Source organism: Lagenorhynchus albirostris, chromosome 16 (assembly GCF_949774975.1).
Source record: "Lagenorhynchus albirostris chromosome 16, mLagAlb1.1, whole genome shotgun sequence".
Lineage (NCBI taxonomy): Eukaryota > Metazoa > Chordata > Mammalia > Artiodactyla > Delphinidae > Lagenorhynchus > Lagenorhynchus albirostris.
In genome coordinates, this window is record NC_083110.1 from 68,347,276 (window position 1) to 68,363,391 (window position 16,116).

At 56.2% G+C, this 16,116-nt stretch overlaps 1 protein-coding gene across 17 annotated transcripts in view; it reads right to left on the reverse strand.

Moving 5' to 3' along the window:
• AFAP1L2 (actin filament associated protein 1 like 2) overlaps positions 1-16,116 on the reverse strand; it is a 124,048-nt gene that overhangs the window by 12,583 nt on the left and 95,349 nt on the right. For 12 of the 17 annotated variants that reach the window (XM_060127208.1, XM_060127210.1, XM_060127207.1 and 9 more), the window contains exons 5-11: positions 10,734-10,824; positions 4,813-5,018; positions 3,604-3,783; positions 2,812-2,901; positions 2,052-2,147; positions 1,254-1,338; positions 662-766 (exon numbers count right to left, since the gene is read on the reverse strand). In XM_060127208.1, coding sequence (XP_059983191.1) covers positions 662-766; positions 1,254-1,338; positions 2,052-2,147; positions 2,812-2,901; positions 3,604-3,783; positions 4,813-5,018; positions 10,734-10,824 — 853 coding nt within the window. Of the gene's footprint in view, positions 1-661; positions 767-1,253; positions 1,339-2,051; positions 2,148-2,811; positions 2,902-3,603; positions 3,784-4,812; positions 5,019-7,884; positions 7,969-10,733; positions 10,825-16,116 lie in introns of all 17 variants that reach the window. The other 5 variants (XM_060127216.1, XM_060127215.1, XM_060127213.1 and 2 more) reach the window with 2 other exon arrangements.

Here is a 16,116-nt window from a genome sequence, read left to right on the forward strand (position 1 = left end):
GAGTAAGGGCAGCAGAGATGACCTGGAGGGCCTCCCAGCACCCACACATTCCCTCTGTACCGGCGACATGGGCTTTTGTCATCCCCTTAACGGGTCTTACCAGTGCCCCCTCAGAGTCTTTGCTCCTGCCCGCGGGGGCCATCCCAGCCCGTTTAGCTCCCGCCCGGCCTTGGCAGCTCAGGTCCAGGAAGCCATCCATCTCTGTCTACAGAGTAAGAACGGTTCTTTCTGTCCCCGAGTCCTTGTAGCTAGTAAGACGGCACAGTGTGCGGTTATGGGTATAAGGCCATCATCTCTGTTGAGCTGTAAGCTCTCAGGACTGTGTCCTCCGCCTGCTTGGGCCCCTTTCCCTAACACCGTGCCTACCGTGCTCCATACACATTGATCGAATGAACATACAACTTTAAAGACTGTGAGGAGGACGGCCATCAACTACCCTTCACTTCCGCACGCTGCAGCAAGAGGGTCTGGTGAGGCTTTATAAAGGGCTGCCTGCAGCGAAGATCAGCAGAAACTGTGGACTGTGGGCTCACCCGCTCAAGAGGTGCTAGAGCAAACCCCAAGTCCCCGCCCTGGCCGTCTGAGCCGCCTTGCTGGAGACGGGCTGCGGCCCGGCGGGGGAGCCCACCCTCTGGCCCAGGAGGCGGCTACTGAAGCTTACTGGATGTCTCGAGGGACCTTTCCGGAGGCTCCAGCGAGGTAGATTTCTTCCTGCCCAGGTTCATTAGGTTGCTCAGTTTGAGGCCAGCAGAACATTTCTTCTTGACTGTCAAGATGAGAGGAAAAACCTTCAGCCTTGCACACAGCCTACCGATGTGCGCTCATGGATGACGGAAGAATTAGCAGACCTGTCCCTGTCCTGTCTGCCCCTCCCTGTGCGCGCACAGGTCTGTGCCCCAGACTCGGATCCACAGGGCAGTCAGGTGTCTCTAGAGGCACACCAACCTCTCCTACAGAACACGTCAGCACTGGAGAATCCTTACAGACTGAATGGGTTCAGAGAGATCTGAACTAGGGTTAGCAAACGAGATGAAAGAATATTCTACCCCCAGCAATTCATGGAACGTAACTTCAGTTTGGTCCTCACTCCTTTTTTCCGCGATCTATCAGCTGTATACTTCTAAGCAGTTTAGAAACTGGAGGCATGCTGGAATGAGCTGTTAAAATTCGGTAGGGTTGAGCCAGACAGCCGAGCCTCAAAGCCCGGGATACCACCCCGCCCAACCCTAGGCTGAGAGCCAGAGCGTTTGTACCGTCTTTGGTCTCTGGGACCTCAGGGTGGCCATCTATGGAGCTTCCATAGTCCGAGGCTGACAGGTACTTCTCAGTTACATCTGGCTGTGGAAGAGAGAGAGACAAGTGGGTGATCTTGTCTGGGAATGGTTACCTGGGAGACCACAATTTAAGGGAAAATAATAGATGACTCTTGGGTGTAGGCTAGGGGTCACCTTGGAGTCCAAGTCACTGGTGGGGCATGGCCAGGCTTCCCTGGGGCTCCCTAAAGGACCTGCCTTTGCCTTCCCTTGTGAGGTTCCCCACCCCATCCCAGAGCATTGTTTCCTTCTTCAGGCCACCGCATATCCTTGATCGTGAGTTCTCAAGATGACTACTCCACTTGGTGTGACGGCGGCTCCGTAGCCAGTGGGCAGGGCAGGTAGCCAGCCCCAGGGTGCACGAGAGCATCGCAACTGAAGCTGGGACCCACCCATACCAGGACATCTTTTGAGAGTTGACTGCACTACCAACGCGGCAGGCTTTGCAGAAGGGCTGGCTTGTCCTCACAGGGTCAGACCACGATTCGAATCCCACCTGGAGCATTCTCTAGTGCGGCAGGGCCTCTCTGAGCCCCACCCTGCATGTGTATAAAATAGGGATAACACCCCTGTCTGCATTCTCAGGGCTGTTGGGGGACTAGAGACAGTCCCTAGAGTAGACACTCAGAAGATTCCCATCAGGCTTCTTCTAGAACCACTGACTCCAGAACCCCTGGAAAACAAGCCCAGCGACTCCCAACCAACAAGGCCTTCGCTGAGGACCAAGGACTGCAGTACCTGGCCCGGGAATCTTGTGTGCTGGGTCTTTAGGGAGAGGCCTTGTTTCTCACCCCAATGTGAAGGAATCTCCAGGTTTACTCTGACTTCGGTTTTCTTGTCAATGACCAAGGAATGAATAAGAATGAAAACATCAGCCCCTCTTCCGTCACCCTAGGAGGCTGTGGGTTTTCCTCCATGGGGGTGGCCCGTGCCTTCCAAAGGAGCAGAGAGCCTCCTCCCTGCTCAGGGCCTCTGTCCATCCTCTGCCTTCCTCCCTGCCGGGGGTGGGGACCCCAAGATGAGCCACAGGGACCCTCTGCACAGCAGGGTTCCGGGCACCCACCTGGGGACATGGAATGTGACCCCGCAGTGACAGCCCTCCCCTCGGCCAGCACCCAGCCCAACTTTCTCAACTTTGACCCTAAAGCAGGGCTCCCACAGCTCCATGCAAATCAGCAGTAGGGCCCTTTGGTTGGGGTCCAACACCCAGACAGTTGCCTAAGTGGGAAGGAAGAGCCTCGAAAAATCTCCCTGCCCAAGAACGGAGGCAAAGTGACTTTTGTCCCAATAAACCTTCCCCCAAGCAAGAAAATACTGTAGGCTTCTGTCATTCTCATCAGTTTCCCTGCCAAGCTGAAGCTACTGCCCTTAACCAAGCACTGCACGTTTCTTATCAACTGGGCTGACGTGCAAGAGCAAAGCTCCCCATCTTAACACCTTGACTTTTATGGAGACAAAAATGGAATTGAACTCTCTTTCAGGCAGGGTAGAGGCTTACTTTCGGACAACTCGGGCGCTGGGCATCTGGGGTGTACTGGCTTCCCTCACAAGCTCCTTCAGAAGGCAGGCCACTCACCTCCTGGATGACCTGAAGGAAGAGGAAGACCCTTCAGGCCTGCAGCCACGGCCAGACCAAAGCCAGAGCCCCCCTAGCCACGTGTGGCCTCGGGACCCAGCCAGGGAGGGGGCGTGTTCCCGAGGCCTGTCTCCCGCAGGCCCCCAGGTGTTTGGTGGCGTGCCAGGGAAGCGGGGCGGGGAGGCGGGAGGCAGGCGGCAGGGTTGGCAGCAAAGCCCAAACAGGGTGAGGGCAGCCAGCCCTCAGCTCCTCTCACCCCATCCTGGGCAGGGGTGGCTGTTCACTGCGGGGGTAAACACCCACATTTGCCAGATGGTTCGCTGGCTCCCGGGGGCCGTGGGGCTCGCTGTGGAGGGTCTGCGTGCCGCCTGGGACTCAGGCCTGGACGCTGCCTTGGTCCAGGCCAGGCTCCCAGACATGCCTGTCAGAGTCCACCCCAGCTCCCCCGGGAAGGAGCCTTTGAACTGGCTGGCGATGCCGCACTGGAGACCAGAAGGCAAGTGGATTTCAGCTAGAGCCCAAGTCCAGGTGGCAGAGACCTAGCCCTGCGACCCATTTCCCTAAGGCGGCTCGCTACCACCGACGATGCAGGAAGCCCTGCGAACTTGAAGGATCATAGACACTTCACCCCCGACCACAGCCATCCCTTTGAAAAGGCTGGGGAGCCCCAGAGCGGAGCAGGCCCACCTCCCCCGCACCTGGCGCCTCCCTCACCCTGAGCCACTGCTCAGCCTGGTCCTTGCTCTGCAGGCCCAGCACGATCACGTCGGCGCTCACGGGGGTGATCTTCAGCTTGTGCTCCTTCTTCCGCACTTGCTTCTCCTTGTGCACCACACTGCTGCCCAGCAAGTTCACGTCCAGCTGAGGACTGTGGTCCTTGGAGGACTTGTAACACTGGAAGAGGGGAGAGGCGAGACGCTGCTTGGCCAGGTTCTGCAGAGGAGGGGCCCCTGGGCAGGGCAGGACCCGCTGAGGGGTGGGCTCTGCACGACAAACCCAACGGCCGGACACCCCTGTGCAAGTGCGGAGCTGTCACCTCCAACACTGGCAACGCGTGTTCTCGGCGTCAGTGACCAGGCAGCTGTCTCTGTCTCCCTCAAGCCTCTTCTTCCCCAGCCCTGCTCATCCAAGCTGCTCTAATCGCACTGCAGACCACGCCGGCTCCTAAAATGTGTCCTCTGCAGGCAACTCCCACCTCTCCAGGGTGGAAGGCACTTTTCCCAGTTCTCTGTCTCTCTGCTTCTGTTCCTTCCTCGGCTTCCCCAGTAAGGGGTCCAGAGGGGATGAAGGCCAAGTTTATCATCCGATTCGTTAGGAGACGATGTGTTAGCAGAGAAAGGAAGCGACTCTCCTCCCTACCAGAGAAAATGCGTTACCCCTCTGTTTCTCACTTGTAAGATGGAGGTGCTTTACGGGGCTGCTTAACAGGATTACCTGGAAAACACCTGCGCGCAGCAGGGCGGGTTGTAACCAGTGAAGAAGGGTGTTTATAATGACTCCATGGAACTTCACACTGGGACATAAAACCAAATTTTAATTTAAAGTAACAAGAAACGGGGCTGTGGTCAGAGTACTATCTTCTGATTCCCTTATGGGTCTCCTCTTATAATCAGTCACCTGCCTGGGCAGCAGGCTCCGCCGCAAAAGGACTGTAAAGAAGAAGTAGCCCACAGACCAGGGGACAAAAAGATCCCCGGAAAAAATATCTGTGGGATGGGATCGGTGGGGAGGGGAGGGGGCAGTCGTCACAGACCCCTTTGAAAGCCTGCTGAAAGTACTAGTCCTTCCTACTTAAGGGAAAGCACGTTCATCCTCGCACACGAAGCTCTGCTGGGGAGAAGCAGAAACCCCCTGACGCGACAGGCTCTAAGCACCTGGCATCAGGGACCACCCGCACCTCCACTCCGGGGAGAGGACACTCACCAGGAGCCTGGTGTCCTTGATCACGCAGAGCTGCTTGGCCCACTGGCCCAGCCACTTCTTGCGCCACAGGAAAGCACAGATGCGGGCGTCGCGCATCAGCTCGATGCTGGCCTCGGGCGAGGGCCACTGGTAGGGGGCCGACTTGCCCTTGCTGCTTTCGTCCTCGTCGTAGGACTCGTAGGAACTGCTCACGGCCTCTCCATCCTCTGCAAGGAAGAGCCCTCCGTCACAGTTCCAGCGGGCAGGGGATGTTCCGAAACAGGCTTTGCTCCTTCGGGAGGGAGGGGAGCAGGCAGGGGCAGCCAGTGGTCCCCAGGCCACCCTGCCCCCTCCGTGCCCTTGGACCAGCCCACAGTCACCAACCACACACCCAGGCGGACTTTCCGGCCCCCAAACCCCTGAGCAAAGCGCCTTGGATGCTGCCTCCGGCCGCAGATGCAGGTGACATAAAACCAGGAGTCTCCCTCTTCCTCCTCAAATCCTGTCGCCTCAGACCCTGTGGAAACCTCTGACCAGACGCGGCCCTCACACGCCTGCTCTTGAGAGGTCCAGTGCCCCTGCTGGGGGCCTCCATTTCCTCCGCTGAAGGATGAGATCGCTTCTGAGGGCCCAGGAGGAGAGGGTCGCCGTCTGAGCCCAGAGCTGGGCGAGCCTCCAGCAGCGGCCCACTGGGCCTGCCCTGTCCCTGGTTCTGTCCTGGGAGCAGCAGGAGCTGGCCCTCCGGGGAAGGCGGCCACCCTCGCACTCCTGAAGGCTCTCCTCACAATCGCAGCCCTGCTGGAAAATCGGCTTATCTTCCACAGGCTCCGTTCTCTTTCCCTCCCCACAGAGCACCTCCCGTCACGAGCTTAGCATCTTCTGCCCATCCCCACCTGCTACCCTTCCTTTCTAGCAATGAGCCACCCTCACGTTTTTATTCTGTTTAAAAGAATCCCAAAACGCACCAAATCGCACCCGATCCTGTGCCCGCTCTGCATGCCTCGGTTTCTGCCTCCACCACCCTGCAAGAATTTCTCTGTTCCCCAGGCCTCACTGCGCTATTCAAGGCCAACAAAAACTAGGTGCAGAAAAAAATCAGTCAATCAAACCCCGAAATGCAGGACACGGAGAAAGGAGAACCTCAGGATCCAGGTCCAACCCCTGGCTCAGCACCGGAATCCTGCCTGTCGTAACCCTGCCCCAGCCTCTGCTTGAATCCCCCCGTGGACGGGGAGCTCATACCGCCCGACTGCTGGACAATTCCTTCTATTACTGGGCAGCTCTAACAGTTAGAAAGTCACATCTACTTCCCTGTGACTTCTACAGACACGTTCTGTCCCCTTGAGTCAGAGTGAATGGAACCTCTCTTTCTTCTCCACATTACCCATCAGAAAAGAGACAGCCCATGGGTCCCCCATCTTCTCTTCTCCAGAAGCCTCTTAAACTACCTGCATAGCTAGGTTCCCGCAATACTAAGAAAACAGAACCTCATTTGAATTAGAATGAGGCCACGGCCACAGTTACTCTGGCTACAATGCCAATGAAAATGTGTTTTATTTTGCTTTAATATTTTTAAAAATAATACCTTGACTATTTTAATATCAGTCTTCTTGAAAAGCAGTGTGATACTACTCCCTTCCCTGGCTTAATAAAAAAGTTGCATAGTTCACAATTTTATACCTATTAAATAAACAAAGACTGAAAATAGTGGTGCTACCCAGTAGGGGACCCTGAACTCTCTCGTATGGCTGGTGGCAATATAAATGAACGCCAGCCTCTCAGGAAACAACCTGTCAGCCTGCTGTTTCGAGCGCCATAAAAACATTCATACCCTTCGACCCAATAATCCCAGTCCTGGGAGTTTATCCTAAGAAACTAGTTTTTAAAAAAGGAAGGAAGTGGGGAAGGTTACATGCATTAAGATATTTCTTCAAGTGCTATTGAACAGTCAGCAGAAGGAGACTCAGGAAAGTCTGATTTCATCCAGCGTACCGGGCAACCGTAATCAGTGAAAGCTCTGAAGACTAGTCTGCAACTTGAGAATCTCCTTAAGATGAGACAGTAAGTGAGAAAGCACAATTAAAATTATCTATACAAAGAGAACAGTACTGAAAGGCTCAGAGAGAACTCAAAATAGTTGGTTTGATCTGGTGGTAGGATCAGGGTGATTCTGTAAAAAATGTACCCCTTGTCAGCACTGCGTTAGCTGCACAATAAATGAAATAAGAATGATGTAGTCACTGGGATAGCTCTTCCAGTGATAAAGATTAATAAGCGGGGCTACAGAGATTAGTGTGAAGAAGCTGGCCGAATCCCGCCCCCCTCCTCCCCGCCCCCGGCTGTTCTGTGCTTCTGGGGTTGCCCCACATGTTCCATGGAGAATTCTAACATCCACCCCTCTGCCTCCAAGGGCGATGGGGAACAGCTTGGAGGAAATCTAGGGCAAATGTATCGACCATTTTATTTATCGCTAAGAGTGATCACGGGGCTTCCCTGGTGGCGCAGTGGTTGAGAGTCCGCCTGCCCATGCAGGGGACAGGGTTCGTGCCCCGGTCCGGGAAGATCCCACATGCCGCAGAGCGGCTGCGCCCGTGAGCCATGGCCGCTGAGCCTGCGCGTCCGGAGCCTGTGCTCCGCAACGGGAGAGGCCACAGCAGTGAGAGGCCCGCGTACCGCAAAAACAAACAAAAAAAAAAGAGTGATCACGGCCCAACCATAAATGTAGGGTATTCTTAAACAGGTACTTGGCTTCTAGAGGTTGCAGGATGAACAGGAGTGAAAGGCAGGATGCTCAGATAATTCCAAACCCCTTTTTGCTGTCCCCAGGTGGAGGAGACTGCACCCACTGTGTCCTGTGGCATGTCCTCGGGAACAGAGGGCAGGACAGCCATGCCACGCTCTGCATCCTCTAGCCATCTGTTTGGAGGCTACAGGCAGGGGTCTGCAGAGGGACAGCACACGGCGTGCGCGTGCAGAACCCATGCAAGAGGACGGGAAGAGGGCGGCAGCCACCCTCGGGGCATGCACCCCGCCTCAGAGAGGGCCAGGCAGCAGATGGGATCACCGGCATTCCCGCTCTGGGACAAGCAGTACCCAAGGTGATTGTGGCGTAAACGACTCCTTCAGGTACCTGTACCCACCTGGGGACTCCACTGGGGGGAAATCTGCCAGAATGATCTGTGTGGGATCCAGCAGGACAGACAAAGGCAAGAGGAAGAGAGAGAAGATGAAGAGAGCGGCAGACCCAGATGCAGAGACACAAAGAGATGTGGCGACGCGGCTGCCCTCCCACCAGAAGTTAGTGCATTCCCATTGGAGATGTGGGCTTGTCAGGCGTACCCCAGCCTGGCCAAGGACATCATTTCCCAGCCCCTTCCCATCCAGAGATGTGACTTCCTGCCGCCAATGGAATGTGGATAGAAGCACTGGGTGTCACTCTGCCTGGTGCCTTTAAGGAGCACATAGAGGTTCTCCACCCTTTCTTTGTGGTGGATTCTGTGGCCTCAGAAGGGGACCGAGCTCACGCTGGACGCAGCCTGCTGACCAGTAGCGCCCAGCTGAACTATTCCGTGAGTGAGAGTCAGATCTGCATTGGGTTACTCTAAGCTGCAAGAGGGCTCGTTTGTTACAGCAGCTGCCGTTACTGATGTCTACCGTCTCTAGCAGGAGACACCAGCAATGCAGGAGCTCTACCTAATAGCTCCTGCACGGGCCGGCAGGGCACTTACTAAACTTGTTCAGAGAGAGGACCTGACCCAGGGAAGCAGTGAGCGGACTGCTGATAAAGCAGGCCAAGAGGCCAAGCAACTGGTCTTTTTCAGGAAGTCAGCAAAATCGCTGTTGGACAAAGAAGTAGAGCAAGGGGCGGAAGTCCAATGGTCATTTCTGCTGTTGTGACCTGTGCGTCCCACTGGTCAAACAGGTGTGGGGGACAGCAGGCAGGAACCAAGGGCAGGCCAGCTTATGATGCAGGGGAGGCCCCCTCTTCGTGGTAAGTACGACCAGCTCCCCACAAGTCATCCTCCGTCCTCGGGCTGGCAGGGGACAAAGGCAACTGGGCTTCTCCCCACCCTCCTTCCTGACCTTGTGATGACCCCTCCCCCCCGCCCCCCCACCCCCAGTTCTGGATAAAACCAATATGAACTCCCAGTCGAGAGACAAACACCGGGATCCTTCTGACTGCTTGTTTGTGTCGAGATGAAGTGTCTGCCCCACCAACAGGCCCCCGGGAGCGTCTGGGAGGCAGGCCCCGGCTGGTACAGGCCACACCCGAGAGAGATGGGCTTCAGACACATGGAGGTGCTCCCCGGGGTGAGTCACTGCTCCCACCTTCCAGACGCACCCAGACAGCCCCACCGCGCTCTCAGCTCCAGTCTGAAATCACAGTCCGGCCGCTGACTTGGCAACACCTCGCAAGCTAAGTGATGTCTGTCCACAAAACCAGACTCTTAGGATAAAATTCCTTTGGGCCAAAGAAGCCCTCACCTCCCACACAGTTCCCGGGACCGCAGACAGTAGGTAAAGTGTGAAGAAAGAGGACAAGAATCCCATGTGGCTCCAGGTGACTGGTCCCATCTCATCCCAGGGCCAGTTCTTTGTGACACCAACAAGGTCCCCCCTTCGGCCAAGTTCATTCCCACCACCAGGGATCCTTACTGCTGACATCTGCAAGTTGCTTTATGCTTTCAAAGACCTTTCACTTACAAAGGAAGGAAAGAGAAGGAGGTGAGAAAGGCAGAGTGAGGGGACCAGAGTCCAGCTACCTGGGAGAATGGGGTCACAACCATCTTTCTTCCAGAACCTTCAAGGCCTTTCTGTGTTATAGAATCCCCACAACGAGAGCATTTCTATTTCTGATCCAACCTCATCAGGCTGAGAACCACTGGCCGAGCCAGTGCCCTGCCCCCATAGCAAAGGGCCTCACAGCGTGAGCCCTGCCCCCATAGCAAAGGGCCTCACAGCGTGAGCCCTGCCCCCATAGCAAAGCCCATCTACCTAAGTTAGGTCAGCCACAAACAACCCTCCCCTCCAAAGGCTGGAGAAAAGTCTATTCAGAGAAAAGCCGAAGTCGTTACCAAGGCCTACAGCTGCTTCTGTGTCCCCATCTCCCATCTCCCTCCCCCAACCCCACCTGCTCCTGCCACAATGGCCTCCAAACATGCCAAGGGCTCTCCTGCCTCAGGGCCTTTGCACGTACTGTGCTCTCTGTTTAGAAAGTTCTTCCTGCAGGTGTCAGCTCCACCCAGTTCCCACTTCATTTGGGAATCTGCTCAAGGTCATGCTATCAGAGAGGCCCTCCCTAATCTAAAATAAAATCCCTCTCCTGCCCCAACCCAGCCCCTGCAGCTTTCCATCCTGACAAGTTATCACCATCTGACACATCCTATGTTTATTTGCTGTCTGTCTTCCCTTTCAGAATCTAAGTGCCGTGACCACTGAACCCCACTGAATCCTGCGTGCTGCTGAGCTCCTGATTCCTAGAAGCATGCTGGGTACATGGTGGGAGCCCAGTGACTATTAGTCCAGCGAAAGAACCTGGAAACTGGGCTCTGGCTCAGCCTGACCACATTTCCATTGCTTACGGGGCCTTGTGCCTCTCGGCCAACACACCTCTTCTTCGTCACATTTCTGTGCTGAATCCAGCAACATCCAGGCAGGACCACAGAAGGCATCAGACACAGTAAACCAGCTCCTTGTGGACCACCCCAAGCCCCTCCTTGTGGGTGGGTTGGGTCTGCTGTAGGTCTCAGCTCCCCAGCAGACCAGAGGCCAAATGCTCTGTGGCCAGCTCTCAATTCGGGCCACGCTCTCCAGTAAGAGCCGCCCAGGCTGCCCTGTGTTTCTAGCCAGGGTAAGTGTGCCGGTCACCACCAGGGGAGTTGGCACTGGCCTCCGTGCAGGAAGTGACTGGACCCCCTCCAAGCCCCGTCCCCAGGATGTACCATTGAGGGATGTGTCATATGGTTCGGCCTCTTCATAGTAACCCTCTGGAGACTCGATCTTTGGGGTGGAGAGCTGTTTCCGTTCTGGAATCTGTGGTATGAACAAATGAAACAAACATTTTCAGATACGATACACTGGGAACAACTTGGAATTAACCCTTTGGGTGGAAGGAGAGGGAGCCAGAAGAAAAAAATGCCCAGCTTGGACGTCAAGCAAGTCGAGAGGGAGAACGGGGATTATCGTGACTCCCGTCAGCCACCCCATCCACAGTGTTTGGTTTGCATCCAGCTGGAGGGCTGTGGGCGCATTGCTTAACCTCACCAAGCCTCAGCATTCCCCCCCGCCTCCGGCCAAATGAGGCTCCGATGCCCACCACACACACGGTATCATTGTACACATCATGACATAACACACTTGAAAGGCCAGATGGAGTCAGGCTGTCATGGTAGCTATGATGGCTTCTGCATAGAATACACTTTCTACAAAGACAAGGGCTGATCGGGGTACACAGAGGAAGAGGACCTGGCTTCTAACTCCCAAACCTCTCCCATAACAAGTTCAATCATTTGCTCAGCAGATACTGGATGGCTCCCACGGACTAGCTGAGGGACACATCCAGATGGTCAGGAGTCAGTCCTGAGAAAGTCTTAACTAGGTGCTCACAGCTCCTTATCAAGTGCTTTAATAGACAAGGTCAGAGCTCCATGGGAGCGTGGAGGGTGTGATGAACATTTAGGACCAAGGAAGGATGCTCAGAGGACAGGACCACCCAGCATTTCTTACATGGCATGAGGGTGAATGAGCATAATTTGAGTAGAATAAAAAACATATGCAGGGCTTCCCTGGTGGCGCAGTGGTTGAGAGTCTGCCTGCCGATGCAGGGGACACGGGTTCATGCCCCGGTCTGGGAAGATCCCACATGCCGCAGAGCCGCTAGGCCCGTGAGCCATGGCCGCTGAGCCTGCGCGTCCAGAGCCCGTGCTCCGCAACGCGAGAGGCCACAACAGTGAGAGGCCCGCGTACCGCAAAAAACAAAAACATATGCAACTGTGGAGAAGAACAGAGCATGAACATCGTTCTCTCTTCCATTATTCCATCTGTAAGATGGGCACTAGACTACGAAGGTAATCTCATAAGCAATAGCAGAGGAAAAAGAGAGATAGATGGTGGCATGAATATTACTATATATAGGTCATGAACGTGTAAGTGTCCATCCACACAAGTCCCTGAAGAGGGCCAAGGGAATATTCGTGATGAGAACAGAAATGGCAAAAGCTGAAGTGCATTCCCAGTCCTGGTTTTGAGAAGTCCTTGTGCTGCGTGTTCCACACGAGGGGCAGGCCTGGACCTTCGGGGGGTGCCAAGTGATGACAGAGGACGGCTCTTAAGGTAAAGGGGGTGCAGGGAGATCGTAGGAGAGACGGGGCCCTGACCTCGGACGGACCCCTGGGCTGCTGGGGATTCCTTGCCCCACCAGGAACAGGGGCAGGAGGTGGGGAAATCTAGAAACCTTTGCCATGGAAAATGAGCTTCTTTGGGGGACCTATGACAGAGAGAGCTTCCCTAGGCCTGGCCCAGGCGATGGTGGGAGAACAGGCAGCGTGGGCTCACGTCCCCCGTGGGACAGTACTCAGCAGGGACCACAAGGGCGTCGGTTCCCAGCTTCCCCCGGGGGCAGAGTAATGCTCCTGCAGCTGCTGCACAAAACCAGGCTCCCCAGAGCCAAGTCTTCTGTGGCTTGGCGACTAGATCTATTTCTATGCTCTCTAGAGTGAATGTAACTAGGTTCGAATCCAGCCTTTAGGAGTCCATAGATTTAACCATGGGTATGTGACAGCCTCTCTGGGTCTCACTTTCCCTCTTCATAAAACAGGAATAGTACTGGAGTTGTCGAGGATTCAAGGAGACAAAAGGTAATGGTGCTTCCACAGGGCCTGGTGCGTATCCAGTACGAGGAGGCTGTTGTCATCGTTGCCTGGGGGCCTCCACGACCCAGGCGCCCTACGGGAGCCAGGTTACTGGATTGCTGTCCGGCAAGCTGAGACAGGTCCACATGAAGAGGGTCAGCAGAGGCCAGGCCACCACCTGGCTCCCATACCACGTCCTTCGAACTCCATCTGGCCCGACACCGAGAGAGCTGACCCAAGTCCCAGAGGCAGGCTCTGAGCAGCCTGCAGCCCCAGCAGGTGCGACACACAGCACGCAGGAAGGAACAGAATGATCTGCTCATTTCCTAAGCAGTCCAGCTGCGCTCCGGGCCGGCTGCGGAAGGGCGACGGCTGCGAGCAGTACCTCCGGCCGGGCTCCTCGCCGGGGCGAGGGCCTCGCACATGGTGGACACATCTGGTAGCTGCTAGTGGATGACCCTTCGCCTCTGCTGCCCCTGGCCTGGAGAGACGTTTCTGCTCCTCTCGGCCACTCCTGGCCCCTCGGTCAGCCAGAGGAAGGGCTGCCTCTGAGAGCGTGCTTCCTGGGGTCTGAGGGGAAAATGTCTCCTTACCTGGGCCCCGACAAGGTCTCTGCTTTTGGGTCCTGGGGCTCAGGCTTCCTGCGTGGGCTGGGCCTCCAGCTGCAGCCTCCAAGAAGCCCCACTCCCCATACGGGGTGTGGGAAGCCTTGTCTTGGTGAGGGCGTGGGGATCCCATCCGGAGGGAAGCTCTGAGCACCCAAGGTCTGGCTCTGGTCTGGATTCCCATGATTAGAACAGGACAGAAGGGGATTGAACCCTCCTGTGGGAAGTCCTGCTGGGTCATTATCCCCACAGGGGGCCTGCCCTCCCATCTAGGAGTTGAGCACCAGGGGGTGTTTCTTGAGAGTCTCCCAAGCCTCTCACTGTGAAATCATCTGTAAATGGATCTATACAGAGAGGCAGATAGGGCAGTGGGGCAGGAATCTGACCTTCGGGGCTGGGTTCGAATCCTGACACTGGCACATCGAGCTGTGTGACTCTGGACAACTGACTTGACCTCTCTGGGCCTCAGTTCCTTTGCTATAAAATGGGGAGAGTAGAAGTACCTGTCACATGGGGTCACTGTAAGGATTAAACTGTGCTCAGCACTATTAAATAATAAATATTAGTGTTCACTAACCTTCAAAATAAGATATAAAAATATCAATCAAAGGGAGAAAAGGTGCCTGTAGGCATGTTTGGTGGGGGAAGAACAGGTGTACTCTGGGAGGATACAGAGGAAGTATTTGGGCATGACCTGGCTTATAGCAAGCTCAACTGCCTTAAAGAACAGGACAGCCCCTGTCCTCAAGGCGGCCAGCGCAAAAGATACGGGCCTGGGTCACGTTAAAGGACAAAACGATTCCGACAATTCAGAAGAGAGTCACATAATTACACAGGCGCGATGGCCTATTATCAGAGGAGCAAGAGATCCTAAACTCCCGGAATTAAGAATAAAGGAAAGTTACTTTATCATCATGATGATGAAGATGGTGCACATTCAACGAAGAAGCAGAAGATGTGTGACTCTGGAACCTGAAATAACTGAGGGTTCACAGGAAGGGACAGGGAAGAAAGCCACCCTGCTCAGCGTGACTTGCCAGAGATTGGCAAACTTTACTTGTAGAGAGCCAAACAGTCAGTACTTAGGGATTTGCAGGCCATTCAGCGGCTCCGACCTCAGCTCTCCTACCCTGCTACTGTGGTGCAAAAGCACCCATAAATAATACACAAATGAATAAGCGTGGCTGAATTCCAGCGAAATGTTATTTACAAAAGCAGGTGGTGCAGGATTCGGTCAGGGGGCTGTACCTGGCCAGTGCTGATTTAGATGAGACACAGAGCTGAAGGTGCGGGGTGGCCCAGGTGACCTGGGACATCCCTGCAGTTCTGAGCAACCTGCCCCAGAATGCACTGTGGAAGCTTCCGGGGTGGGGGCTAGCGGATCCAGCCCAAGCTCCCCAGACCAACCACGGTGACGGCCTTCCCTGCCCCCGCAGAGCAGCCTGCAGAAGTCCAGCCCCGACGCACGGTCAGGCCTCAGAGGGGAGGCGGGCGGAGGTGGCTGCCCAGGCCAGGAGCACAACGGTGCCAGCAGACGTCTGTGTCTCGGAAAGCAACCGCCGCACCTGGCTGTGCAGACCGTGGCCTGGAGTACCACGGCTGCTGAGTCACTGGCCACACCCACAAGATCGCTCCAGACCCCTGGCTGCCCCCTCCAGGGTTGGCCGGGCGAGCCTGGGACAGAGGCCACGCCCCCGGCCCAGCCCTGGGCACTGAGGACCCCAGGCAGACGCCCAGCTTGCGCTACAGCCATCAGAGAGCCCGGGGCCGGGCATGCAAGAGGACAAGCCAGCGTGGTGCCCTGAAGCTCCCGGGGCAGGGTGGGAAGGGACACGGCTTTCTCTGGCCGAGGAAGAGAGGTCACAGGGCCAGCCAGGCCCAGGCTGCCACGCTCCCTCCCTCCCCAACTGCTTGCTGTTCTGGTTCTCCTCCTCCCCGTGAGAGCCAGAAGACACAGCTGTTCCCCGCTCCGCCCTGACACCGCTCCTCTGGGGGCCTTGGACTAAGTCTTCAGCCAGACTTGACCAGAGAGGAGGCTGGAGGGGAGCAGGCGTGTGTGGGCAGGCAGGGAGGACCCCGGGTTCTGCACCCCCCCCCCTCACTCCACATCCAGAAGGCCCTGGGGTGGAGGTGGGCGACTGGGACAGAACTAGGAGGGACCTAGGAAAGGTCCTTCTCAGCAGAGCAATTCCACAAGGAGCGGAGACCGCCAAGGCCGCTCGCTCTGCTGGAAGTCGCCCCACGGCCTGGAGTACGTCCACGGGAACCGTCACCACGCATCTGAAAGGCCACACGTCTCGGGTGGTGGTGTCTTTCCAGTGCAGCAATAGGTTCCTCTCGAGCCTCTCCTGGCCCCAATGGCCCACAGACACAGCTGATGCCGGGAGTCCGCTCCAGGGGACAACCACAGTCCTGGCCTTGATCGGAGGCCCTGCGTCTCACACCCCCGAGCCCTTGAGGCCTCTGTGCCGGGGTCACAGAAGGCTAGCAAGGGAGCACTAAAAGCCAGCCAGAGTCCCGGGGCTGCCGGACTCTGTGACCACGACCCGGCCCCAGACCCTGGGTTCCCAGTCCACCACCACGTTCGTCAAACACGGGCTTCCAGAGCGAGTCACCGCTAAGAGGCTCCACCAGGTGAACGCCCCTCCCGTCTGGTGTGGACCCCTAAGCAGCTAGCTGCCCCACGTGGGGTGGGCAGTGGCACCCCACTGCACAGAGGTCAAAGGCACCCCGGTCAGAATCACACATGAACTCAGGCTAGGAAAGCTGCAGCCCTGGCTCAGAGCAGCCACCTCTCCTTCCCCCCACCCGGCAAGGGGTGCTTGGGGCGTAACCCGAAAACCACAACACCTCCCGTCTGCTTAAAACCA